Source organism: Scleropages formosus, chromosome 8, assembly GCF_900964775.1.
Source record: "Scleropages formosus chromosome 8, fSclFor1.1, whole genome shotgun sequence".
In the NCBI taxonomy this organism is placed as follows: domain Eukaryota; kingdom Metazoa; phylum Chordata; class Actinopteri; order Osteoglossiformes; family Osteoglossidae; genus Scleropages; species Scleropages formosus.
The window spans coordinates 8559508-8587268 of NC_041813.1; the positions used below are offsets into that span (position 1 = coordinate 8559508).

At 39.2% G+C, this 27761-nt stretch overlaps 1 protein-coding gene across 2 annotated transcripts; it reads right to left on the bottom strand.

The window, feature by feature from the left end:
- pitx3 (paired-like homeodomain 3) lies at positions 1 to 27625 on the bottom strand. Of its 2 annotated transcripts, none has more exons than XM_018766159.2 (4): positions 27400 to 27625; positions 14235 to 14361; positions 9091 to 9296; positions 1 to 1383 (listed from the first exon to the last, which is right to left on the bottom strand). In XM_018766159.2, exons 2-4 carry the CDS (start codon positions 14341 to 14343, stop codon positions 820 to 822), a joined length of 879 nt encoding a protein of 292 aa, XP_018621675.1. In that variant the 5' UTR covers positions 14344 to 14361; positions 27400 to 27625; the 3' UTR covers positions 1 to 819. The 2 variants fall into 2 exon arrangements, with proteins under 2 accessions (XP_018621675.1, XP_018621676.1); XM_018766160.2 differs by having other exon boundaries at positions 27396 to 27625.
- Between the last annotated feature and the right edge of the window lie 136 nt (positions 27626 to 27761).

Below are 27761 nucleotides of genomic sequence, written 5' to 3' on the forward strand. Positions count from 1 at the left end.
ATTCAAATACAGGTGCTATTCATAAAACATTCTTTTTAATGAGACAAAGCAGGCTACACCAGGAAAAGCTTATTTTATAACAACTGCACTCTTACATACATTTTTTTACAGTCATGGACTCCCTTTTTTGTAACACCACACAAATCTATGTATTCAATGGCTTTTAGTTTCTTCTTTTAAAGGTTGAATGTGGAAAGTGTTTGTTTCTTTTCATGTCTTTTGTTTGTGAGACTGCTCACAGCCAGCATTCCTCTTCTGCCCGACAGCAACCTTTGACCTGCCTGGGTGAATGGAATTCATAACAAGGATCAAAATTCCTAAAGGATGTACTCATAGTACATCAGTCTAGGTCCTGCTCTTGAAGAACATGCTTTTCATCTTCAAAGTACTACAATTTATAGATATTTTTTCACATACAAAACAAAAAAGTCAATTATATACATCCTGTAGCCTATTGTGTAACCATAGGTCCCCTTTTCAATGGTTTTAGTGGCACTAATGATTTAATGTATGCCACTGTTGGCCACCAGTATTGTTTTAAATGTTCAATGAATTTTATCAGCTTACTCTACTCATGCAGTCTAAAATAATGGATACGGTTTAGAAATCCTTTGTAAAAGTTGGTCGGGTCATCAACAAAGCCTCCATGAATTTTTAGAATTCCTTTGAAGCACTGTATGGGCCAGTGTAACATGGATCTTGTGGAGGAACTTATTCTTGTTGTTCACGTTGTCCTAAAAAAACGTGTTATCAACTAGTCCATCTTGTGCGGTTGCTCAAAGTCAGTGAACGCAGATGGGGCTGGGTTGGAAGGGGTCTTCATACCGGTCGGTCCACTGCGTATTGGCAGGGGCTGAGGTTGGACACAGGGTTCTGCACCGCTGGGTAGGCAAAGTTGGCATGTTGCTTGGCCTTGAGCCGAAGACTGGCCAGGCTGGAGTTGCATGTGTCCCGGTACACGTAGGGAGCAGCCGCGCCTGCGTAGGGGCAGGCACTAGCGGACACGGCTGAGTTCAGCGCGGGACTGCTCAGGTTGTTGAGGTTGCCCAGGTTGTTGAGGCCAGAGCCGGGCACACCGGTCACAGCTGAGGGAACCATAGAAGGGGCCATGTTCATGGAGGAGATGGAGCTGGGTGGGGAAAACATGGGCTGTGAGGACAGGGGGCTGACGTTCATGGAATTGAAGAAGGGGAAGCTCTTGGCTGACAGTGGGCTGCTGGCTAGGCCCTTGGTGGCCCAGTTGTTGTAAGAGTAGCCTGAGTACACGTCATCATAGGGCTGCATGAGTCCATTGAACTGCGTGCCAAAACCATTCTTGCACAGCTCAGCCTGCTGGTTCCTCTCTCTCTTCCTCCACTTGGCACGCCGGTTCTTGAACCACACCTGGAGGAGGCACGGGTTGGAGGAGAACATGAGACAGTCATATAAAAGCATTAACTGCCACTACAAGAATGCCGCTACAAGAGTACTGGAGAAACCCCCAAAATGAGTGATATGAAGTGCCATTAAGGCTCCTTCAGGGAGGCTTTGTCATAGACTGCTCTAAATTAACAGCACCTTATTGCCTCACTTTTCTTTCAGCTTACACACGTTTGATGGTCTATTTGGCATTATGCCTAGAGTGGACAGAAGACTCAAATGTAGGCTTTCAGTAATTTTTCATTGCATCTGTCTCTCCCTCCAGTTCACACTGGAACATAACAACTGTATTTTCTACAACACTGATTAGTAAACAGATTCTGTATCATACTAAAGCTATGTTGTTCATCACCTTTTATTGTGCCACTCTCTTCTGAACATACAGAACAAAATATAAGCATTGTTTTAATAAATCTTAAATCTGAGTGATTTAATTTAATATTAGAAAACTGGCAATTCTGAAGACTTATAACTGAAAGTTGTCATCTGAACTTCCTGAGCTGTGTTTCTCCTTTTAACGTTATGGGTTGTTGGAAATAGCACTTACATTAGTATTAATATTAAAGCCCAATTATACAAAATTGCATGAAGTTCAGAATCTATGAGGAGGCCATGATACAAGAACGACCACTTCGGTCCTGCATTCTGTGAGCCTAGCAAACAAATTCTGTCTTGCGGAGGGAGTCTCGTCCTCAAATGGCGGTTAGCTCGTGCCAGATACACGTTTTCCATGATCACTAAAACACGGCATCAGCTGAGACTCAAAGCTCTGAAGGAAGAAACTATGAGCCACAAGACTCACAGTTTTGCTTGAGCATATTGTGCATCTTGTAAAATGGCATGGTACCTTATACAGCAGTGCATTGTTCCTGGGAGTAAACAATGTTAATACCATTCTGTTGCACACTTGCTCCATTCCTGGATCCACCTGAGCCAGAGTACTTTGTGATGAGCCTGGGCTGGTGCTGGAGCCTGAGCCACTTTGTGTTATTGACAAAGGGCATAAATGAGCAACAAGAGGTCTACAAACCCTCTTAATGCTGGACCAAATTCACAGTAAATTCAGAGGTGGGGACCACAGGTTGTGAGTTAGTAGCACATTTAGCCTTCATGAAGAAACTACTACCCCTAGACCCTCATGTTTACACACGATTTATTCCTGAATATCCATCCATCCTTAAGGCTGGATTCCAAATAACAACCATCGTATCCTCATCGCTTCATACAGGACCATTCCAAGTTCACTCGGAATCACCATAAACATACATAACTATAAGAAACATTTTTCTAAGTTGTTTAATGAAAAAGCACTTTTCGTCAAACGTGCAAATGTATTGATGTTTCAACGTTAGCTTTTAACTACCACTTACCTGTTCAGCACTTTTTGTGCACTTCTTTTCAAGCTTTTTCTGTTATTATTGTTGTTGATGATGATAATAATAACAACAATAATAATAATAAGAAGAAGAATGCCAAAATAACTAAATATTGATAGGAATAAATATTGCTGCCAAATTAATTACTAATATGGTGTCTCTTCCATTCATCCTTTGTGTTTTCCACTCACCAGCAATCCACAGAACAGTCTATAATAAATGGCAGATGATTTTTGAATACATCCTTCAGATAGATTTGCTATTTACAGCATGAATGCAACTTGTAAAAAAAAATGTCGTTAAAACTCTGAGAGGAAAAAACTGAGAGGCAACAGTAAAAATGTATTATTAGACAAGTAAAACTGCATTATTAGACTGAGTTCTTGAAAATTATTATTATTAATACAGTCCTTTAAATTGAGTTCCCCTCTGAAAGAAATGTCAAGTTCGAACAATTCACATCTTATCAATTTTAAGATACTATTTTTAGAGGATATAAAGGAGATTAAAGTTATGATGACAATTTTAAAATGAAGATATTTAATTCAGTTCACCAAAGGGGGTGATGTGTGACATAATTTGTTGAGCGCATATTTTAGGAGAAGGTGGTGTGTTTTCACTTTTGTAAAATCCAGGAAAAACGTCGGTCTCCTCTTTCCCAAGACATGACTGTTAAAGTGGAAAGTGAACCAAATTAAATTAAAATATATCCATTCCTCATATATCAAAGTTAATTCATTCCATGAAATCACTCCATTGTACAAATTTCAAATTTGAGGTGATATGATAAACCAGCAAGTTAAACACAGTCTTACTGCAGTAGAAAATATACGACTTAAATATAAGGCTAAATTTAAAGATGATCCTGTAACTCCCCACCATCTTTGGAAACAGTGTTGAGTACTTTGAGCAGTGTTTTATTTCACATTAACCTGAAGCTTTTCTCCAAAGCAACTTACAAATGTTAAGCCATCTACAACTATTTGCCCATTTAAACAACTGGGTATTTTTTACTGGAGCAATTACGGTAGTACCATGCTCAAGGGTACTACAGCAGTAAGTGAAATTTGAACCAGCAACCTTAAATTCAAAGACACACAGTACCCACACTCTCTAACACCCAGTGGGAAGGCACAACTTCTGCTAGTTTGTATATCTGAAAAGCATTTTATTGAAAAACACCTTTTACAATAATGAAATATTAACAATTTTTTTTTTTAAAAAAAACAAACGCTTTTTTGTTTTCCAACATTTTTGAGTTAAAATTTATCCCAGTGGGAGTCTTGCAACTGATCTGCAAGGATAAAGGCTTTTGTAACCAGAAATAGTCACAAATAAGAGTGATGCATCTGCTAAACAATTTATAATAGGGCGCAGTATAGCAGGAACCATCTATATATAGTATAAATTTGGTGGTAGCATGTATAATATATATATAATGTAATGTATAATACGCAGTGGTAATTCTTGACATCCAAAATCTCTTCATAAATTTTGTCATGTTTTTATAAACAAAATTATTTAATGTATAGATAAGATTAATTGCAAGCAATTAATATACAGTACTTTGACATAATATGAGTTATTTTGCTGTGTAATTGTGAGAATGAGACTAGGTACCTTAAGCCTCTAGGAAGGTGCTAAACTGAACTTCTTCAGAAACAATTACCTTAATAACACTTTGTTACTGCTATAATATTCTGGCATGCTTAAGTGAAAATGCACCTGTGTAGATTCATATTGTGAGTCTTTCAAATATAAATATCATCATAGTAGCTTCATAATAATAAACATATGCAGGCAGGTAATTGTACAGCTTAGTTCCTTTGGATGAGAGCATATCCTGAGTAGCAACAGTCCAAGAATATGGTTATTAGTCAGCTTCTTCTCCTCCTGCTTTTACATTTAAAACATAGCGCACACACAGAGTCACAAACCGCTTGTCCTACACAGGATCGCGGTGAGCCAGAGCCTAACCCAGGACGGGATGCCAGTCCACCGCAAGGCACCCCAGTGGGACCCGGCCAAAAACCCTGCACCACCACTCCCCCCTAACATAGCACACTTTATAACTAATTTTGTGCCACAAACAAATTACATGTTGAATATAGGCAGTGGCAATATTTATTTTTAAGAAATTTTACTGCATTAACGTTGATAAGTGTCGATGGCAATTTTAAAATAAAATATGTAGCAATATTAATTTCTGCCACAAGGTGTAGCCCTTGAAGCACTTTCTGTAAAGATTAAATCATGCATGATTATTTCTTTAGTTACTGTATTTGGCAGCTTCAATTATAAGACCTGATTATAATCTAATTTTATTAAGTAAATAACTATGATATGTAATTTTTAAAAAGATAAAAATAATGTAATTTTTGATGATTTTGTCTCCACTGAAACCAGGTGTCTTCAATTAGTAAAATATATCAAAATGAAAGAATACATAACCAAGATTAACTTTATACTTCTTCAAATAGAGTATTCAAATTAAAATAAGCATAATATAAGCATAATATAAGGTTTCTGTCTTACACGGTATATTTTAAATGTATTTTTCTTATGTGAAATATGTATGTACAGTATTTCAAAGCTATATAAACTATAGGCTAGGCTTTTTCATTTAGGTTTGCTTTCCATGTTCAGAGATCATTAGCTAATTTAATAAGAGTGAAAATTATTAAAATAAAAATTCCACGTTTTACATTTTTCAGGAACAAATAACTTAAAAAGAAGATTGATTAATGTGACTACTGATGAAATGCCAGCACATTTAACTGATGTTACAGTTACATTTATTCATTTAGCATAAATACGGTTATCACTGTGTAGTATTTAGTTGACACATTTATCCAAGATAGCATTAGAAACACTAAACTCCCTGCAATCATTTATCCATTTATATGCCAGGGCAGCGTAATACACACACAACTGGCAATTCAGGGACATCAGCTCATCTGAAACAAATGTCTTTGGACTGTGGGAATGCACCCGTAAGAACTCAAGGCAAGCAAACAGGCGGAGAACATGCAACCTCCACACAGAGCGAACAGGGCTCAAACCCATGTTCAGTTGCACCATCAGGGCACCATAATACACCAGCACAAGGCACTGCATCACCGACTCCAGCAACAAGAAAATACATTTTGAAGGCATTTCAGTCTATAAACCTTGGTTACTTATGCTTTGATATAAATTCCTAATATAAAACACATCCATTCCAGACATAACGGCTAATTTGTTCCTTGAAATCACATCTTTAAGCAAATTCCTGTTGTGAGGGGGTTGAATTATTTCCTATGGAAAAAATAATCACTTCCTGGATGAAACACATGTCACCTAAAATGAATAAAAATATCAAAATAAAAGTTATTTTGTGCATGACAATGATAGCGTCAATATATTTTACATTCTTTGTAACAAAAACTATTATGTCTGGATTATCTTTTAATGTTACACACACCACATAACACTTTTTTATTAGTTTCTATTAACTTTAAACAACATTAAAATTAAAACTTGTGTACAATTAAATGAAACATTTCTCATCTCCATAACATCTTGTTCAGTGTTTATCGGCTTTGGACCACTTTCAACTTTATAACCTATACAATCAACAAAAGTTTAGTAAATCAGATATCCCTCATTGTATTTATGTAATGTTATGTAAAAATCTGTTATATAGCTAGAGTAGATAAAGATATTTTGAAAGACTCTTCATTGTAATGTTTTTGAGTTGAATGAAGGCATTACTAACAAATGTTTGATCCCTGTTCTTGCTGTAGTACTCTTTTGCAAGGTAGTTACCCTGACTTACTCTAGTAAAAACTGCCCAGCGATATAAATGGTTAAATAACTTCAAGTAATTTAACACTGTAAACGGCTTTGAAAAAAGCATCAATCCAATTTACAAGTAAAAATAATAAACCTGTTCTTCGAAAAAGGGCCCTACTTTTTTATACGTCTTCATAGTGGTTTTTTGACGTACGGGACCTCATGTGAGCGCCGAGTGTACAGTGCACATACAGATTTTGCTTCGTTTTGTTGACGTCGTACTTTGAATTTTTTTAAGTATGCAAGATTCAGATCTCCACTCAGCAACTTAAAAAAATCTGTTAGTGAAGGACTGACAGACGATGGATCTCTCTTCCTTATCAAACTACATATGTAACATTCTCAGAACAATAACTTTGCTCAAAGCATGTTTAAAAACATTCTCACCTGGACTCCAGAGCACTGTCGTGAGAGCTATTTATTACCTCTTTTGTCTGTTTGAACACATTGTTATATCTACCAAAATGTATCACCTGGTCAAAACCTCACAACAGTTCCAAAATAACCACAATGTAGCCCACGCCAAACTGAACGCACATGAATCTTCAACTAACCTTTTACTAAACTCTTCCTTGTTATGGGGTAAAAGTACAGTGCTCTTCAAAGCATGCAAGTTCTCTTTAAAAAATATAACTACATTGTCGTCCAGGTTAAGATGCTAATGGCGTGTCGTTTCTAAAGACTCTGACTCCTAACGGAAAAGGTACTCTGTTCCACAGCTTATAAAGGCACTTCATCTGAACAGCTCCTGTGAAATATCAGGCTCTATTAAAGGGTCAAACTATCCACCTGGGATATTAAAGTGTATGTTAAGCAGCAAGTAACAGTAAACATTTTGACATCCTGATTTGGAAAGCAAAATAAGAATGCACCTATTTTAATTACACAATTTAGCATGAGGGAAGTGCATTTCTGGCATACGACAAAGGTGCGTCCAGCCAGAGTTAATGCGGGATACTATGAAAGATCTCGACAGCCCACTCCATAGACAATAGGACTTCAGAAGCCTCTATTGTGTCGTCCTTTCAAAATAACAACTGGGACTTCATGCTATGTGACCTTTAATCTGGCCAACATGAATCTGATCCATTAGTTGTCAAGCTGGCAGCGACTGAGATGTCCCCCACCACAATATTTTCCCATACTGCATGGGGCAGGTGTGCCGTGACCTCGGAGCCGAAGGGAACATTTTCAGGTCACCACAAAGGCCTGCTAACATCTCTCCAAATCATGAGCGTATAACAAACGTTCACCGCCTGGTCTCACAGCCGTGAAACAGGGAGGCTGGTCGTCAAAATATTATACCGTGCAAATTGTATGTTATATCTTCGATGTGCGCAAATTATTTGTGTGCCAGTTTCGGCTCCAAAGAGCTCTCCAAATGTAAGGTCGAAACAGTAATATCATTTTAAATTGCACAAAATAATCAACGTCAGTTTAATTTTCCATTTTAAAGTTACGTAGCAAACTTTAGTTAAGAAATGGGTTGCAACTTAGCTAAGGATGCTTAAACATAGTGTTGAGTGTAAAAACTATGGTAAGACCAGGCTGGCTCCTAGCAAATCCCAGTGTGCTTGTGAGAAAATGGGAGCTGCAGACACCACCCTGGTGTTTCCACAGCGTTGCCAGTATCACTAGGCAGTTCAACAGTTTTCATCATTACCTGCTTTCCAACACATTTTCCCAGTTCCTGAGGTCACAGCATAGCGAACATGCACGTTTATCATTGCCATAAATGTTGCTATAGTAGTGTAGCGCAGATAAATACGTGAAACAAATTTTCGGAGTTTGTTTTTTTTCTCTTTTTTTTTTTTTGTCTGGATACAAATCCATCAGCTTTGTATTTTCATGGGCACAATTTAAAAATAGAAATACATCATTTTAATCGCATTCGTTGTTTTTCAGTTTGCGTTTGAGGGACAATAGGTGCGTCCAGAGTGTGCAGTCAAGGTGGATCTGAGCGCACAGACGGAATGATGATTTTAATTTGTGTAAAGCGGAGCTGCTGGGCTAAAAGTGACGGGTGGTCTCCAACACACTTAATTGGCTGTCACTGCGCTTTGTGCTCTCACACTTTTCCACGAGGTAATCGGACCCTCCTCGGGCCGCAGTAACCCAATCCGACACCCCTGTAATCCTCCGACAGTCAAGGTGCAGCAGCGGCAATTAGGAAAATGCACTTTAAGTTTAAGATACGTACGTCCAATGTCTCCTGTGATTAATTTAGCCCCAGTTAAGATCCGGCAATAATAACTGCGGAAATGCTGTGCGTTTCGTTTGCCCTGCTTCTCGGAGAAACCAACCAACCAACCAACCAACGTAGCAGACGCTTCACCGCATAACCCGCCATTTAAATTTTAATCTGGCTCATGTTGACTCATCTCTGCCGCGCTCTCTGACTCGCTCAATCGTCGAATGTGTGTTTTCAGGTAGCGGTTTGTTAAGGCGCCGATCCACTGACCCGGACTCGCGCCTCCGTCAGGTTCGTCCACACCGCGATCTCCTCGCGCGTGCTCATGTCCGGGTAGCGGTTCCTCTGGAACGTGGCCTCGAGCTCCTGGAGCTGCTGGCTCGTGAAGTGCGTCCGCTGCCTGCGCTGCTTCTTCTTCAGCGAGCCGTCCTCCGGGTTCGATTCGTCCGTCTGGTTCTGATGGGACTTCTCATTGTCTTCCCAGGGTGAAGGCATGAAGTAAAAATAAAATTTAAAAAAAAAAAAAAAAAAAAAAAGTTAAACGTCAAAGAGTCCAAGTCTGCGGTGCCCCTTTTTTACCGTCGGTCAGCGTAGATCGCGATACGCAGCACATGATAATTGTATCTTACGTGTTATGTTTTCATAGACTTTGATTTAGTGGGAAACCAGATCACAAAAACTTGCTCTCTCTACGTACGTTTTGTGTTTCATCGGAGAATACTTCCCAATTAATTTGAAATATATATTTTTTTTTTCAGATTACTTTTGAAAGTGCTTGACAAGAATTAAAAAGCCTTTTCTGATTTAATTGACAGATTTTACTTAGCGGTACAAAACGGGGAGTTTCAGTCGCGCCCTCGCTGAGCTGAACACTGCGTGGAAACACACGTGTTTTAACGTGAACGACATATGTGACTTGTCGGACGAACACAAACAAATACCTTTGAAACGGAACACTGGCATATTTCTCCCATAAGAGGGGCGAAAATAATCAATAGTCGCAGAGGAGCACACGAGGCTGGAGTAAACACCTGGGCCAAACGGTAAATGTTATGTCTGTCGAAGCACTATCAGTGCCGATCCGGGCCGTGCAAATTGAAGACCGCACAGACAGAACTAAATTAGCTGGGCACCTAATCCTGGGGATCAGGCCTGTGTGACAGCGCGGGTTCGGGACTGTTTGGCAAAGGCTTAGCCTTTCTGGAGGAGTTACAAATGATCCGGGCCTTTGGATGACTCTGCGGGGCCGCAGTGACCCACGACCATACAGTCGTCCGCGGTCCGCGGGCCGCCGACCTCTTTACCATTCGGCAAATTGCTCGTCACTCCACTCCACTCCACTCCACTCCACGTCACCGGCATTCCTCTAACAGACTACTAGTAATATTAACACTGTTTCGCTCTATCGGCTCTACGAGTTAAATAATGTAGTAATCAAGTATTTCGATGTCTTCAGTCGAGTTAAAATGCATATAAATTATATGAATGTAAAACTTTTTTCTCCATTTAAAACCGGATTTTAATCAGAATAAAACAATAATGCTGCAAGTTTACAGAAGTGCTGTTGACGTTTAAAAAGATTTAGGCACATTTTCCGATTTTGTATATTATTTTAAAGATTTTTAAAAAAATTATTATGCACCGTCCGCCTGTATTGGTACGATTATTTCTAAGTAGATGCGAATAAATGTCCTTCATAAAAACACTATTGTCGTCGCGTGTCATCTTTCTTTTTCGCCTTTTTCGTACGATTCTGCTGTTTTTACAGGTTCCTCTAAAGAGACAAAAATCGTAAGAGAAAAAATCCCTCACGAGCATGTAACTGATTAAATTGATGTGGTATTTGGACGCTGCGTACGTTTTCAGAGCGAAGCACGCAATGTGTAACGGTGTGAAGCGCAGTTAGTTCTCAGTGAGGAGTTCAATGTGGGACGAGAAACTCCCGTCGGATCCCGGCGCATTCGGGATAAGAATTATTTGAAATGTCGAGGAAATGTTCTGATAGTAGCTAAAGGTTTTGTTTCGGTGAGTAAATGAAAATGAGCCATTGCCTGAAGCGAATTATAACATGAACACAGATTGGAATAATTTTCTCGCGAGATTTCAGAAAATCGCACTCTTAAGTTGGAAAGATATAGCAATGATAAATTACAAATAAAAGTAAATATCAGGCGCGTTTTATTAATGACAAACAATTTAAGACTATTGATCTTAAGTGAATATATTTGATAATAGCTCATAGAAATTGACAACCTTTTGATAAACACTTTCGTATCAAGCTAAGACAGGTCAGTTGACACAAGTGGGCATTTAATGTTGCGAAATTGCTTCCTCGTTTGTTAAACTGCAGGGTTTAGCGCACAGGTTACATCTGTGTGTAAAACATTCGCCGACTGAAGGAAATAACCATCTGAGACTCAACGGTTTATTTATGTTATGACTGCACAGATTACTTTATCAGCAATAAATGATTAATTCTTTGCTTGGTTCACCCTTTGTTTTATCCATCGCGATATGCGGTATTTGACCCACGGTACCTGTGGTGGACGCGTGGACGTCCCTAAGAATAGTAAATTGTGAATAAAACCAGTAATTAATTTGGCCAGCGTTACTAAACGTGGATGATCCTGTTAATAACTGACCTTCTCTTTATTATGCAGTTTATCGTAACGTGGAATGAGTGTCATGCTCGTATATTCTCGGCCGTAGGGTGTGTGAAAGCTTGTTAGGGGTGGATTTACGAGCGCGGCCACGCGGCCAAAGGCAGTTGCTGTAATTAAATCCCAATTTATCAGCGCGCCCGCGCGCGCGCGGCTTTGCACCCCTTCTGGGACAGCGTTTCGTGACCCGAGCGACACAGAATCCCACTCTTTAAGTCTTACGTTCATCTTCTGTAGATTTTAGAGCGTGATTTTAGAGCATTTTACACATCGTACGTAACTAAACTGGATTTAACTCTGCCGCGTAATAATTTGACGTGTCACAAATCAAATGAAGATAAAATTTCATACCAAGGTGATGCAGCTTTCATTTGGCTGCTCATTTTAATGAAGTAATTTAAACTTGTTAGTAAACGTTCGTTTTAATGAAAGACTGTCATTCAAAACAGCTACACGGTTATCGATGGGAGTTTTGTTTATTATTACCTGTTTGCAAATACATTTAGAAAGTGGCCTTAAGTTTATTATCTTAGAACAGCGGTGCTATTTGTGATTGAAAGAAATAACCAAAGTCAGAGTTTTTTGACATAGGTACGTTGACTCGAGGCTTAATTTTCACATCTTCTTCTTAAGTTACATGTCTTTATTCTGAGCTCTGGGCTTCGAAATATTTTCTTTATAAGGGACTAAATCATGCAATAAAGTGAATGATTAATCAAATATCAGTGTTTTTTTTTTTAAGGACCGACCGATAAGAGTGAGTGTAATGGGACTTAACTTAAAATAAGTGTTTATCTTTTGGTGAATGAGGGTTAAATTTCCAGGCACCGACATTCATATAGAATAGAATGAATGTGTGCAGATCCAACTTTAAATCACTGCATTAAAATGCCCCACGTGACTTTTAAGCTTATAACACTGAAGCAGGGCAAACAGAGAAAATATCTTAACTACCTTGGAAACCTTTTTATTGCCCCATAATATTTTGCTTCTGCACCTCGTTATCATTCCCAGTCGCTTATATCTAATCCCTCGTCCGCATTCCCTCGTCCCCATAAAGCTGGCGAGCACATTTATAACTGTACTTTTTGCGCTCGGTTTACATTAGTCACACGTCCAAGGTCTGATGGAGTCGTTTGATTCTATGAAATGTCATCAATTAGTTCGCACGAACATTCTGAATGTTTGCTTTTTCCCCTTCGACTCCATTTGTCTTGTAGACAGACGGTTTTACAGACGGAAGGGGATTCGATTTGGCAGTGGGACGAGGAGAAGACAGTCAGTTCGAGGCGCAAAATCCATAACCGTTCTGTCTCTACACGCGAAAACATAGCAAAAACATGATACACGTGTTTATATATACACATATTATATATATATACACAGAGAGAGAGAGGCTGAGACACAGCAAACCGCACTAGCCTGGCTACAGGGGGGGGGGATCTTGCCAAGACGCAGGAGAGGAGCGCGTCGCAGGGACGTCAGACCACGCGAGCGTCTCCTCCTCGCGCCCAAAACGCACCCGCAATATCCTTGGTTTACCTTCACTTTATTCTTGTCTTGTTTACCTTCCCCCCAACATGCCTGCAACTCCTGGAATAAAATGTTTTAGGCACCCAAAATAAAACCCAAGGCTCACTTGTCCATATCAGACTGAGGGTCGGCCTTTACTGCAGTATTACACAAACTTGACACTGACAGCAGATCTCACTGTAAAAGATGATAACAATGTGCCATGACTGACCTGTGGATAAATTTTTAATAGGCAGTAGAGCATAAAAGCGTTTACATAATATGCAACTGTAACAGCATTCCTGTTGTAGAAGTTCTTTAATATTAGCATGTTCATAACTTTCTAAATATACAGAAGCTGCTCTTCAGGCTGTGATTAAGATTTGGCAGTGAAGATTTAAAGACTATTAACATCATGGGGGGGCGTAGCGAATATACCCTGTTTTCAGTGAAACTGCTATAAAACCCTGTCCGTCTCCGCCAGGATTTTGGTGGAATCCTGCATATAAAGTGTCATCAGATTTTGTCCGATATACATACTTAGAAGTAGAAGTTTTTTTTTATTTTTTTTCATTTTATTTCATTATTTTTTGACAAAGTGTAGAGTGTTAAGAGTGTCAACAATTTCGTGTCATTTATTGACCATGAGATTTAGAGTCTCTTGAATGAATGCAGAAGTGTATGGAGAACAGGAGCTGGTTTCTATGCAAATATTCAGTAAGTACTCAAATATTTAATATGTTTATCCAAACCAGAGCTGACAGACTACACTTGCTGTAACCATGAAAAATTTTCTTCTTTGTCAATTTCTGAATCTCTCGTACCCTATCGACACACCTGTTTAAATGAACTGTTAACTCCTCAATACTGTGCATTTTATCAAATAATTTTTGTATTATTAGTAATATTTTTAGCCTCGTGACTTTGTATTTTCTCTTTGTTATTGCAATATTGCATCTATTGTAAACCAAAGGCATTTTCACTAAAATGGGCAAAAACAACATGAACAAAACAAGGATGAAAAGTGAAATTAATGTATCATTATTACATGGCAGGATGTTCAAAAAGTTATGTCATCCGGGTAATCTCTTCCCCACTGGTGGTTGCAAATCTAGTCTCTGCAGGCTATAGGCTGTTCCAAAAAAGCAGCATGTAGTGCTGTGTGGCACTGTCATTAGGCAATGGTGTTCGAGGGGGCTGTTCTTTGAAAGTGGTTTCAAACGGGCAGGCACGTCAACTAACCGCTGTTCTCCTGGCCCTTGCATCCCTGGTCATGCTGGGGGGTCCCGGAGTCAGAGAGTGACAGCGCTGGGCTGCGGGCTTCGCTGTCATTCAGCAGGTTAAAATCCATACCCCCGGCCACCAGGCTCTGTGAACAGCAAAGCAGCATGCGTCAGTCTCTCCAACACATACAGGGCGGCAGAATGTAGGCTCACACAACACTAGAAGGGCTCACAGTAGTACTGCCAGCGTTAGATTAGCTGTGGAAACTCACAGCTAGCCCTAGGCCTATTCTGAGAGGAGCTATGTGATCAAATGAAGTGTTCCAGAGTTGATCTATCTTTGATGACTTCACCGTGCAGCTGCACAGTGTATAATTCAGGCGAGGTTTCCTCAATAGTCTTCCATTCTAATTCTTGTTAACGGCCATTCTGTATTTGGAGTCATACTGACGTACGCGCCGTTCGAGGAAAATGTCGCGGTACTGATACTGGTGACACCTGTGTTTGTGTACACCGAGTACAAGTGTGTAAAACGTATTTAAAACAAAACATACACTATATTCTGTGTTGTACAAACCATAGGCTATATCACAAAATAAAAATATAAACTGAAAAAAATGACAAACTAAACCGCTTCGTATTCCATAGCGCAAGCGTTTTTATCAAATACATTACCACTAGCTGCCGCTTTCAACAGCTCCGTGTGGTTTATCAGTGGACTGACTTAAGGGTTTTACTGGCCCCAGAAGCCCATAATCTGCCGCTGAGCTGAGTGACGCACCTTCTTCTTGTCTGCACACATCTTGACTTCCAACGCTTAAGTGTTAAGATTTTATATACGCCCATAGGGATTTCCTTGCAAAGTTATTGTTTTCTCAGTGTATCTGGTTTTATCGTGTTGTGCATGACCTGTTTATGATGAAAAAAAAACATAAGCACTTCTCTGACTACAAAGAAAAGGTATGCATAGTGGTAATCCATGCAGAAGACCTGCAGTACAACAGTATTACACGCAGTAATGCTATCAGTAGATAGTACAAAAGACTCGAAAAATGGTCATCGTTGTTAATACTTGCTTGATTAAATCAGACGTGTCCTCAGCGCCGACAAATTAAAACAAACAGTTTGTGTGTGCTGAATACATGTAAAGTAATTTAAATGTATTGAAGACACACACACTTGAAAAAGACAGTTTAAATTGAAGGTAAACAGAAATGTTGACTAGCCCACTAAATATAAATGTTTCGCTTTAAAAAGACAAAACAAAGAAATGTTTAAGCGTAATACATAAAAGTTGTTTTGGCATTTGCACTTTGAATGGCTGCGGTATTTAAACTTCCTTTTCCTTGAAATTGAGCTGAGACATAGTTTTCATTATTCACCGGAATTAGTATTCATATGCTGGCCTCCTAAAGGAAAAATGCAGAAACTGTTTTGCAAGTACAGAACAAAGGGGGAAGTTGCTTGTCTCTTAAGGAAAAGGTAAGACTTCATGTTGGTGCCATCATTATGGTCGGGTGATGAAGACAACTGACACTTTTTTAACTGATAGGGTCTCACTTGTGCTTATGGTCATTACACTGTCATAGAGTGTTATGAAATTCAGACACTGGGGCCTTCCGCACTACAGTTGAGAGAAACTTAAAAATGTATTTAATATGCTTTGGAGAATGACTGTTAGTGTATTCTTTCGGAAACGCAATTAAAGAAAAACCTCTGTTTTGGAAAACCCGCGTTTTTGTTTTATTCTGTACGAATTCCGGCTGGCGTTAAGAACAACCGGTCCTAGAAAACGCAAATTGCCATCGCCTTGCCGCTTTTTCTTTAAACTCCGTGTCAGTGGAGAAAGAAGTGCAAACGGCTGACAGACTACTGCTCTCACATTCCATTTGCGGGATTAGGGAGCGCATGAATCAGCTATGTTCATTTAAGCAGCTAGAAGAAACTGTGGCCTGCAGGTCATCTTTTTAAACCTAAAGTCAAGTGGGAGATTTCCGCTCCTTGGTGGTTTTTCCCATATTGATCTTGTGCAGTGAAGGCGCAGTTACACTCGAATGCTGTTTGTATTTACAGTGTGTTTGTATTTAATACATTTTAAAGTGCCAGAAAATGACAAAACCTATATGGCACATCTCAGCGGTAAGCACGGTAATATATATAGAGAAGATCAGGCTGAAAACATTTAACCTTAACTGAGTATTTAGTAGGGGGTGCGGTGGCGCAGTGGGTTGGACCGCAGTCCTGCTCTCCGGTGGGTCTGGGGTTCGAGTCCCGCTTGGGGTGCCTTGCGGCGGACTGGCGTCCCGTCCTGGGTGTGTTCCCTTCCCCCTCCGGCCTTACGCCCTGTGTTGCCGGGTAGGCTCCGGTTCCCCGTGACCCCGTAAGGGACAAGCGGTTCTGAATGTGTGTGTGTGAGTATTTAGTGAAGATAATTTTAATTCAGAAATAGTATTGATCTGAAGGTTGCTGGTTAGAATCTCATCAGTGCTCTGGAACCTTTCATTAAAGTATTTACCCTGAATTGACACTGTCGGAATACCCTGTAGGATGAACTGGTAAGTCATGGTAAAATTGATTATTTAACATTGTTGGGTGCCTTAGGCAAAGGTATCTGCTAAACAAAGATTACTAATAATAACCGCGAACTGGCTCCTTGTATTAATTTCGAAGAGCGTGCTCTATTTCAGTGTGACAGCGGTGACATATTGGTGACAGGGTGGTCAGAAATAGCGTCCTCGTGAGGGGGCCCGACACGTAATGGAGCCTAAAATAACAGCTCGTTTATTTATACAGCCGCAGTTAACACCTTTCAAATATGAGCACACAGTCACTCTCAGAACTTATGCAGATTTATGATGCCTTCACCAGTCGATGCTTCGTTCCCGAACGTTGGGTTCTGTGCCCACTGAAGTGCCTCTGAACTCCTGTAAAAGACATTTTTCTTCTCCATTTACGCTAGCATATGCTCATATGGTCATCTAAAATGTATTTAACTTTTATCTTGTATTTAAAGAGTAATATCAGAAAAATCTATACACCTAAAAGAAAAAATAAAAGGTTTTAATTATAGCTATGGGTGATGTAATATAGGCAACCTAATCCATGGAAATTTGTGAACCACAATTTGATAGCAGCAACACAATTTTCACACTCCACATGATCTTTTTTTTTTTAAATTCAACAAGAAAATTCTAAGAATTGAGTCACTCACAAAGAACCGGTTTCCTTCTTAACCTGCTATTTCTATTATGAATCCCGATAAAAGACAAATTTTAAAAATTGATTTAATTTTTTTAAAATCCAATTAGCAAAAAGATAATTTTAAAGTTAAAATGGATACATAAATATGCTTTATATGCCAAGCCTTGAACCACATCATGATTCTTTGGTGAAGTTTGACTTCATGCAACACAGTGATTTCTCTTCCAATAGCTTGAGGTACATAATTCTAGTAGTCAAAGTGGTGATGGTGCCCACAGGAACTCGAGGAAAACCTTTAGTTTCAGTCTTCTGAACTAAAAAATCCCATGTGTATAATAGCCCCGGTGTGTAAATATATCAATGTGCACTGTAAATCCATTTGCATAAGAAAACACACTAAGGCGTGGGACATTTTTTGTGTCTCCTGCATAGTGTAAGACACACGGTCACCAGGAACAGTAGGTCAGCAGCTGCTGCCGCGCATTATTTTTTTAATAAAAGATTAGGGGGTTCTTTCAATCATCCTTTCACGCTCAAAGATACTAGCCCACATCATCACTTGGAATTTTTTTTTTTTGAAAATGTCAACAATTACCAATAACTAAAGAACGGAAACAGTGTACTACATGCGGTGTTTTCACGGACCGGTAGCTCGATGGAAACCGACAATGTACTTCGATCGGAATTAAGTGATAACTTTTTTTCGTGTTACTGTATTTTTTTATAAATCAACAAATCATATAAATTTTCAGGTACTCTTATAAACACCAGTTTTCATTTGACTGGTTGAAACATTTGTGTAAAGTCTGACTGAATCTCTAGCACATTATCTTATTTGTTGCTATTGATTTTCAAACACGTACTTCAAGATGCTGTTATCAGCATTCCCCCAGTTATAATAACTGAACACTAAATTACAAATAGGAGGCGCAGTGGCGCAGTGGGTTGGACTGGGTCCTGCTCTTGGGTGGGTCTGGGGTTCAAGTCCCGCTTGGGGTGCCTTGCGATGGACTGGCGTCCCGTCCTGGGTGTGTCCCCTCCCCCTCCAGCTTTATGCCCTTGTTGCTGGGTTAGGCTCCGGCTCCCCGCGAGCCCGTATGGGACAAGCGGTTCAGATGGTGTGTGTGTGTGTGTGTAAATTACAAATAGTCAGTTGTACTATAAAATGATGGCTGTGCTACCAGACATTGTTATGCTGATTTGCATAATAAAAGTATCTGTTTCAAAGTCTACAGAAAAACTCATAGGATATCCAAAATTAATTCTGAGGACAGTGTAAATCCAACCAAAAGAGTCTACTGCAACAACCATAAGCCCCATGAAAATGCTAAAAGAATACGCAAGTTTGTTTCTGAAATACAGCTGTGTGTTTTTTTGACAATACCACGTCTTTGATTCACTGATGCCCGTTTCATGCACAGTGCAGCGTTCTTTCATTTATTCACAAGCACCTCATGAACATCCTCTCTTCTTGCATTATAACCGTTCTTTGGTGGCGTTCAGGCTTCTTAACAGTCATATCACCTTGGCCAACTGTGTTTAACAGTAATACAGTAGATGAAAAGGAAACGCCATATGCAAAAAGGTGTAGTGTGTCAAACAACCCCTGATTAAAACAAGCACATGACTGAGCATTGCAGGCCTCAGATGCGCATCTTCGGCCCCAGTATTCTCGAATGGATCACGTTACTTCGAAAACGCACTCGTTAAAGTTTGCGTTATGTAAAATGTATGCATTGCTGATGGACTGGCTAATTGGATATGAATCAGTTAATTAAAACACCCCGTTATACTTGAACTGACCACTTAGAAATATAGTTTATGCTTTAGTGAGATCGATGGACCAATGAGACTGATGAAAATGGTAAAAGCATTCAAACGGATTTTCAGTTCATCGCATTTATTACGTGACAAATGTGCCAGTGAAAGACACTGTAAAAAACACGGCGTAATTTGCAGAGCTAACGGTGCTAGTTGTTCTCCTCTCCGCTTACTGTTTACACCTTTTTCCCGAACTATAAATTCATTACGTGGTTTTCTCGAAGGTCTGGAATTTAATGTGACAAAATACAGACTTATCTGTCTTAATGTGAAAAAATATAGACTTATCTGTATGCAGCAGTAACCTGTTCATTATTTAGAGCACATTGATTGCTGTGTTGAAATGAGATTTAGAATGCTGTTATTCTGGGGAAATAAATGTTTCAATGTGTATCTTGTGATTACATTTATATTCATTTTGCAGACTAAAATGATAACACTAAAAAGTATAATTTTCTGTGTATTTACTGCAAATTCATGTTTCACATGTCTGAGGATCATCATCACAACAGGAGCAAAATCTTCTCAGGCCTGCAGGCTGACTTTGTGGCACATGTTTAAGTTTTGTATTTAGCCAACAAGGGTAGTAAACAAACATCTGTCACAGGCACTGGGCTTTGGTCTTCTGACCACAAAGTTCCCCCTTCCAAGCCCAGATACCTAACTTTATCCCTGGCCATTTATTTAGCAAGAACAAGGACTGCAAACACCAATTACTATTATGAAACACTAATTATGAAACATGACTCTGGAATGCTTTTGCAGAAGTGCTTGTCATCATGAGTGACTAGGTCAGTAGCTTGTCTGAAAACAATTTTAATATAAGATTCCCACCTATGTTAGAAGTGAAAACAACATATGAAGAGTTGAAACAATCAGCTGGCTTGCTGCTGATCAGACTCTGTTAGCTGTGATGATAATCCGTTTATAAAATATAACATGTCATTTTGACAAAACCCTTCCAGTGTAGTGTTTGTTTTGATGTGATCGTTTATATTTATTCATTTATCAGATGCTTTTCTCCAAAGCGATGTACATTTGGGAAACAAGAAATAATGCAGAAGTTAACTGTAATAATTCCTCCTTTTTCTTACATTTATTCATTTAGCTGATGATTTTCCCCAAAGCAACTTACAATTATTCACCCATTTATACAGCTGGGTAATTTTAGTGTACCAGTTTACAGTAAGTACCTTGCTGTACTACAGCTGGAGATTTGAATGAAACCCGCATCCTTTGGGCCCAAAAGGTAAAACTCTAACCACACGTATGTATTTATTTCATGCCATTTACGCAATAACAAAATAAGTTTCGCTATAAGTCCAAATTTTCAGCACATTCGCTGAAACGCAGGCACTGGAAATAAATATGCAAAAAGGACTGAATTCCGTTCCTCAATCATTTGGTTTCTTCGATGGTTTATGGTGAACAGTTAAAGATGTGGGTCTAGAAACCCAATTCTAAAATTTCCAACAAGAAAATGAAAATTGAAAGTTACTATAAAAATATACAAAAGAAGAACCTGAAAGGCAGAGTGATGTCTAGTTCTGTATTAAATAAGAACCACGGGACTTTGTTCCTGCAGTAAGTAAACCCTGTATCATACATCATGTGCTAACTGGAGATAAACTAAAGAAAGTTTAAATGATGTTTCAAAAACAAGTTTAAAAAAATGATATTCCACAGATGAAATGGTTTGATTATAGTATTATTTGTTTGATAACTTGAAGCGGGTCTAACATTTTAATGCCTTGTGGTATGATAAACAATAAGAAGTAGGATGGCATTTGATTTACAGAGTGCCTTTGTCTTTTAGAAAAACTTCCTGGTGGAAAGCACTGAAAGTGCCGAGCCTAATTCCATTCAGGGAGCATCTTGTTCTTGTACTTTAGTAATTCTTAGTAATTACTTTTATTTTTGTCATTGCAAATCTCTGCATATTGGATGAATCAATATCATAGAGTTTAACAAGAGAACACCTTGTGGTTTGCAGTCTGATCGAACCCTTAGTCTTACACTGAGAAAATTAAGTACCAAGATGTTTGTACACATTCAGTCTGGCAGTAATAGTGGGGGGGGGCTTTCAAGTAAGGTCATGGAGGTGTCAGGGCGATGATGGGAGCGAAGCAGGAGCATCAGTACATCATGCTCCAAACTGAGTACAGAACAAATGGGCACTCAAACCGCCCTGTTCTTACCTGGTGATGCAGCTGTTAACACTGATAACCAGCTATGTGAAAACCTAAAGGGAAAGGACACACATTTTCAGAACCGCTTGTCCCATATGGGGTCACGGGGAACCGGAGCCTACCCGGCAAGGGCATGCTGTTTATTCTCTACAGGCTACTCATTTCACTTGCACTTAAATTTTGCTGGCTATTCAAGTTTCACCTGCAGTTTAAGTCTGCAAGCATCATAGTTTCTTCAGCAGTTTAGTTCCACAAGCCTTCTGTTTCATCTTCAGTTTAATTCTGCGAGCATTTTGTCAACTTCACTTTATTTCAGCTGCAGCTTCACCTCGAGTGTCTTTTCACCTACATCGCGTATGAGGATCTTGATTTGAGGCCATCCTGATTTCATCTATCTATCTTGTATGAGATGATGTCTGGAAAACGCATTTTAACCAGGTGAAACTTTTCCTTTAAATCTGCAGATATGTAATTCCTACTGAAAACTGGGTGAAATTCAGAATTTAGGCTAATTATCATGACCTTAAAATGTTCTTATTTTAAAAATGTTAAATTGTGAGAAAGCCAGTTGGGAATATTTGAAATTGATTATAGGTTATACATTTAGCCCACATGTGAAAAGAAGGTTGGCCACATGTAACCCTTTATCACTTTTTTGCTTATTAGGGTTATTCTTTATTAGGGTTGTAGCCTCATCAGAACAAAGATCCGTAAAGATATTATTTTCCATTATAATTTACTGGAGATTTAGCACATTCACTTGGGTGGCCATTAGAGTAAATGTTTTGTGAACCGTTACAGTCACCTGCAATGAAGGGTTTCATCACATATTACACAAAAAAAAAAAAAAACTTTCCATCAAAATTACTATGTGCGAGATGGCAGTGACGTTGATGAAAATGACACCGTTTTATTTTTCTTTCTACAGACAAGATGCTATGTATCATTTTCCTCAAACTTGGAAATGGATCAGAATGTCACTTTTGGTCGGCGCTCCTTTGAGGTATTTACCGTTTCAACGTAAATGTAACCATTTATCGTTACATAACGTCAGTAAATTACGCGCCACACTTTCCAGAATTGTTACCATAAATAATATTTATTATTAGTCGTCTTAGAATGGAAGAGCCATCGCGACTGTCAGTTTGAGTTCAGATATTATTATATATGTGGTGAGGGTGGGCTTTCAGACAGAAAACACTCGAAATATGCGACATATGCAGTTAATTCCTGCAAGTATTTTTTTTTTCCCCCCGCGAAAGTTTATAACCTGCTTATTTTTTTAAGTTTTACTTTTAATGACTAGTATTACTTTAATATTTTAATACTCACACACAGACAGACGCACAAGAATAGGGGAGGAATCCATCTGCTGTCTGGGATGATGAAGCATACTGCTTAGGTATACTTGGATTCGAACATTAGGCCTGGAATTATTCATAAACTCGTCGAGAATTAATTCGTCGGATTAAGAGTTGATTAAGATGTGTGTCACTTTGCTGTCTGAGAACTTATTAAGGGCCTCCTCGAGAAGGCGGCAGATGGAATTTCTGCCCAGTGTTTGTACATGTTAATTTCCCTTCTTCTTACACCCATTTGCATATGATTGTGTGTCACACACCGACTTTCACCGAGCTGCAGAAACGCGTTTTTAACGTTTTAAAGGCTCCACACACCTCGCTTTTCGGCCCCAAGGCGAATGAATGATCTCCATACGAACACGAACATGACGTCGGGTTTTGCTCTTCTGCTCCCTGAGCACGAGACGCCCATCGTGCGGACGAAAAGAAACATTTTTTGGCGAAAAATATTTTCACTTCAGTCACCAAACTGGTTATTCCGTCTTCCTGCTGCTGGTATCTCTTATGTTTCAATTTTTCGTTAATCATGTTTTCCCTTTTTTTTTTTTTTTTTTCCGAATTCCAAGAAATTTATAAAATAACTAAATTCCTTAAAATATTTTCAGACGTCCTTCGTGTTGGTTTGGCTACAACAACTAAAAGCAATGAGACTAGTTAGTTTCTATACACTGCGTAATACAAGCTTTCATTTAAAAGATGTTCTGATTTCGTTAAGAAATTGACATACAATCCGTCATCTACAAAAAAACCACTACAAAATGTTTTTGAACTGAGTAAGATTAAGAGATTTAAATGTGATATTTCACTCAAATAATGAATAATGCATGATTATGAAACTCATTTTCTGATTAAAAAATGTTTTTACTTAATAAATAACGTACAGATATTGCAATAAATGTACATACATCTATTATGCCTGCTGAATATATTGTTTTCGCTGTGGTTGAACGGGTTTTGGGACATAAAATGTAACAGTACATATAATTGTGTGTGTCTGTATAGATATATAAACATAGATATATACTGTGTATATAGATATATATAGAGAGAGAGGCTTTAGGTTCACTCGGCAGTATAGCCTGTGCTACATTACTAAAATAGCGAGGATACGACCAATTCCCCTGTTGCCGGCTGCAGAATTTGTAATATTCCACTTTAAATAAATTTAAATGAACGCTCTGGAAATAAAAGCCTTAATTTCATTCCCGCTCACATAGTTACGCAATCCAGCGCGGTGCCGGTAATACGAAGAGGTCATTGCCGTCTCCGAGCGACATCGTGAGCCTGAATTGAACACGACGCGGACAATGAGGACTTTATAAGGTGCTATAATATAGGTTGCGATCATTCCATATTTTAAAAGACTTAGGCGGAGATAAATGATTCACAGCAGCTCGTTGGAGGCGTTACTTCCCTTTTTTTTCGCGATTCTGCTTCATCACGTCCTTCACTGCGAATACTAGCCTGCCTACCATATCTTTTTAGTGTGTTCACTTTAGATTTACAAATTCCTTCAACTGTGACTGCGTTACTCATATTTTGGCCAAAGCACGGATCGGGTTGTATTCCAGCCCAAGTGTTTCTGTCAAATAAACACAGTGTGCTGATTCATGGATGTGCTTTCAAGGGGGGTGTAAACTGTCTACGTTCATTTGACAAAAGGCATGCATTTGACATACGATTAAACACAAACACAACTCTGTGCGGGTTGGAACAGTAATAAAATCATGTTATTCCGGAATTTCCCATTACCAACGAAAAGCGATTTGTTCCGGAATCCCGATTAAAACTAATAATATCGACGTTTTCTCTTACATGATTACTCCAGCTATTTTTTGGGAGTATTATTATATGTCAAAATATTGTATAATTTAGCAAACAGAGTTTGCGTCCGTACCTTTGCCCAATTTCGATCCCTAAACATTTACATGGGATAAGAACTTTTTAACATTATCCTGTTGTTATCACTTTCCCATCGGCTTCACAGTCTTAAAATAAACACTGAGAGCAATATTTTTATAACGCTGACAATTGGGAAAACATCGGCTATCGCGCCCGTTCTAATTCTCTGTGGTTTTGGGATACCCACGTTAGAACAGCATAAGTGCATCATTTTTATGTACTTTTCCGTATTTTAAATAAAATATGCAATTTACCTGTGCACAGGTAAAAACAGATGGCACATTTAATTTATCCATCACCCAAGGATGCGTTTCCACGATAGATATTAGTTACCTTCAAGATGACCCTTATAATAATGTTTCCGAGTCTTATCGTTTCGTTATACAAATAAAATGTCCGAATCGCACTGAAAGATGTTAAACTGAAAATCTAAATTTATTTTGAACTCAAAATATAAAGTCTCATTAAGGATCACGAAAAACGACATATTTTTCACAGTAAAAGGTGAACGATGCGCTGTAAAAATGCAAAGTTAAAAGTGGAACAGTGACCTGTCGATGTGGGACAAAGAATATAATAAGCAGTTGTGATGCAGCGAGGTTGGACTCCATTATCTATCTATCTATCTATCTATCTATCATGTCATTTCCTCGTGTTGTTGATTTTAGAAATCACAGTAGTATTTCCCGATTCTGTGCATTTTCTGTAATGTAATTCTCAGCTTCAAAAGTTGTAAAACACATGTGTTGTACCCAGTATTTCTCCCAGTCTGATTCATTTCGGTTGGTTTTTTTCCGCTGTGAAAGGTACAAAAATAATATTTTGCTTTATTATTATTATTATTATTATTATTATTATTATATCAATGTTAAATTATTTGACGAACATTCATATTTCATACAGGGCGACTGCAGGTGTATCTTAATGTAGAGTTTTTGTATAATTTTAAATTAATAATTTGAGGAGCGCTGCGTATAATCTCTTCGGTGATATAATATTCATCTTAATGTATTTAGGATTGTTTTTTCACTCCGACACACATTTACATTCGCGCTTTGTAGCGCACGTCCAAGTTCAGTTGCGCAATACGCCGAACAGACAGCGGGCGCGTCCGCCGAGCTTTGCAACGTAATGTAATCCTCCTTTAACTGTACTCGCTTGCTTGGAAATATGACTAGAAAATGTGCGCAGTCTTTAGAGAAATCAAAGCAGCGAGAGGGAAGGAGCGGGGAGAGAGAGAGCAGAGGGCGAATAGGCCTGTTTTTCATACCCAAGTCTCTGGTGGTTGGGCAGCACCTGCCACCTATCAATTTTCAAATGCATCCCGCACGCTGACCTCTCAAATATTGCCTTTGTCAAAGCGTTCACGGCAATAGCTTACACGCTATACATTCCAACATCTCAGGCTATCTCTTAAATAAATAAAACGAATTAAACAGCAGAAAGAAAAAAAAGGGGAATGTAAATATAGCAATAAACTTTGTATATTAAATATAGAGGAAGGTTCAGGCGAACGGCTGCAGTTCACTGCATCTTGTTTAATATTACAAATGCCATATGTGATAACTTGTCCGTGATACAAGAAATTAAAAACCTAGATTTTGTAAAAGTAGGTACAACCATCTTAACTACGACTAACTAGAATAGCTCGAGTTCTCCTGTTCTAGTAATTCATCATAATCGTTATATGAAGGTTCAGGTTGAGAGTCGCAAGCCCAAAAAACGTAGCAGACTCAAATAAATCTGCAGTATTTTAGGAATCCACACTAAATGTTGAAAAAATACATATCATATTGATGGATATTACAGTCAACTTTTTTTTCGGGGACCTTAGCAGAAATGACAAATTGGGTTCGGACTGAGACAGTTATGACAATCAAACCAATTCAGTGTGTAAAATTAAAATGCAATTGCTCCATAAAGTACATCTCCTGTTCATTTTGATAATCATATCCGAAATGAAAACGGTTTTATAACAATCATGGCCGGGCGTAAAGCACCCCCACAAAACACGTGCATAATTTATTTCCACCAGTCTGGAGCAAAATATAATATGTTATAATAGTGCACGACTGTTTTATACACATTTATTGATAACCTAAGTGAATGATTGTGTTTATTCTGTTCTCTTACGTATATACAGTGGCTACAAATATAATGTAATTAAAAAACGCCGTGCTCCCCTACGGTTTCAGTAACAGATACTGTATATAGTATTAATACAGCGTTACTTTTTATTTCTACCACCGATACTGATAGAACTATAATACACTACTGTATGCGCAAAAGTTCCACTTAGAAAAGAACAACGTAGCTCCACATGATCACACTCTCCCCCCGCCACACACACACACACACACACACACACACGACACGCACAGATCATAAACTGAAAGGAGTTGCATGGCTGAAGGAAACATTTAATGACAGTTTTAGTCAATTCGCGCGACGAACGAGTTAGTGGAGCGGTGCTCCCTGCTGCTGCCGTGAGAGGATCGCGAACACACAATGGTCGGTCGGTCGGTCGGTCGGTCGGTAATAACACAGCTCGTCACACAAGACCACACTCGAGTCGATTCGAGTCGAAGACGAAGCTCGGGCAGAATTAGCGCACCGTGCCGCGCGTGTGCCCTTTCGCAGCTCCTCTAGCGAGTACGTGTGTGTGAAAAGCGAGGTTTTTGTAAAGCGCGACAGCAGGATGCTCACTTACGTCCAGTCCCAGTCAGATTAATCCCCGAAAAGACACGAGACGAGTCTGTCGGATTTATGGCTGTCCTCTGTGATTTGCCTTCCTGTCAGATAAAAAAAAAAAAAGTTCCTTCGGTACCAAAGAACAGCAGAACAAGGCGGGCAGTTTCCTCCTTTCGGGGAGCGTCTGACATCAAGGCAGCGCAAGAGTGAGAGCTTAAGAGATGCCCACGCGGTGGGGGACTGACTTTATGCTAAGCATGCAGCGCGACAGGTCGGTGCGAGAGAAGGACAGCCCCCTCCCGGCGCGCGCTGACCCTAGCGGGGGCGCGCAGTCGCCGCCTCCCCGACACGGACGCCGTCACCTGCGCTCGCGCTCGCGCT

Coding starts and splice junctions, on each gene's coding strand:
- pitx3 (XM_018766159.2), bottom strand. CDS start 14,343: ATGGATTTTAACCTGCTGAATGACAGCGAAGCCCGCAGCCCAGCGCTG. Junction 9,297..14,234: donor CAAGGGCCAGGAGAACAGCG/GTTAGTTGACGT, acceptor CACCCTGGGAAG/ACAATGAGAAGTCCCATCAG. Junction 1,384..9,090: donor TGACGGAGGCGCGAGTCCGG/GTCAGTGGATCG, acceptor TGCCTCCTCCAG/GTGTGGTTCAAGAACCGGCG.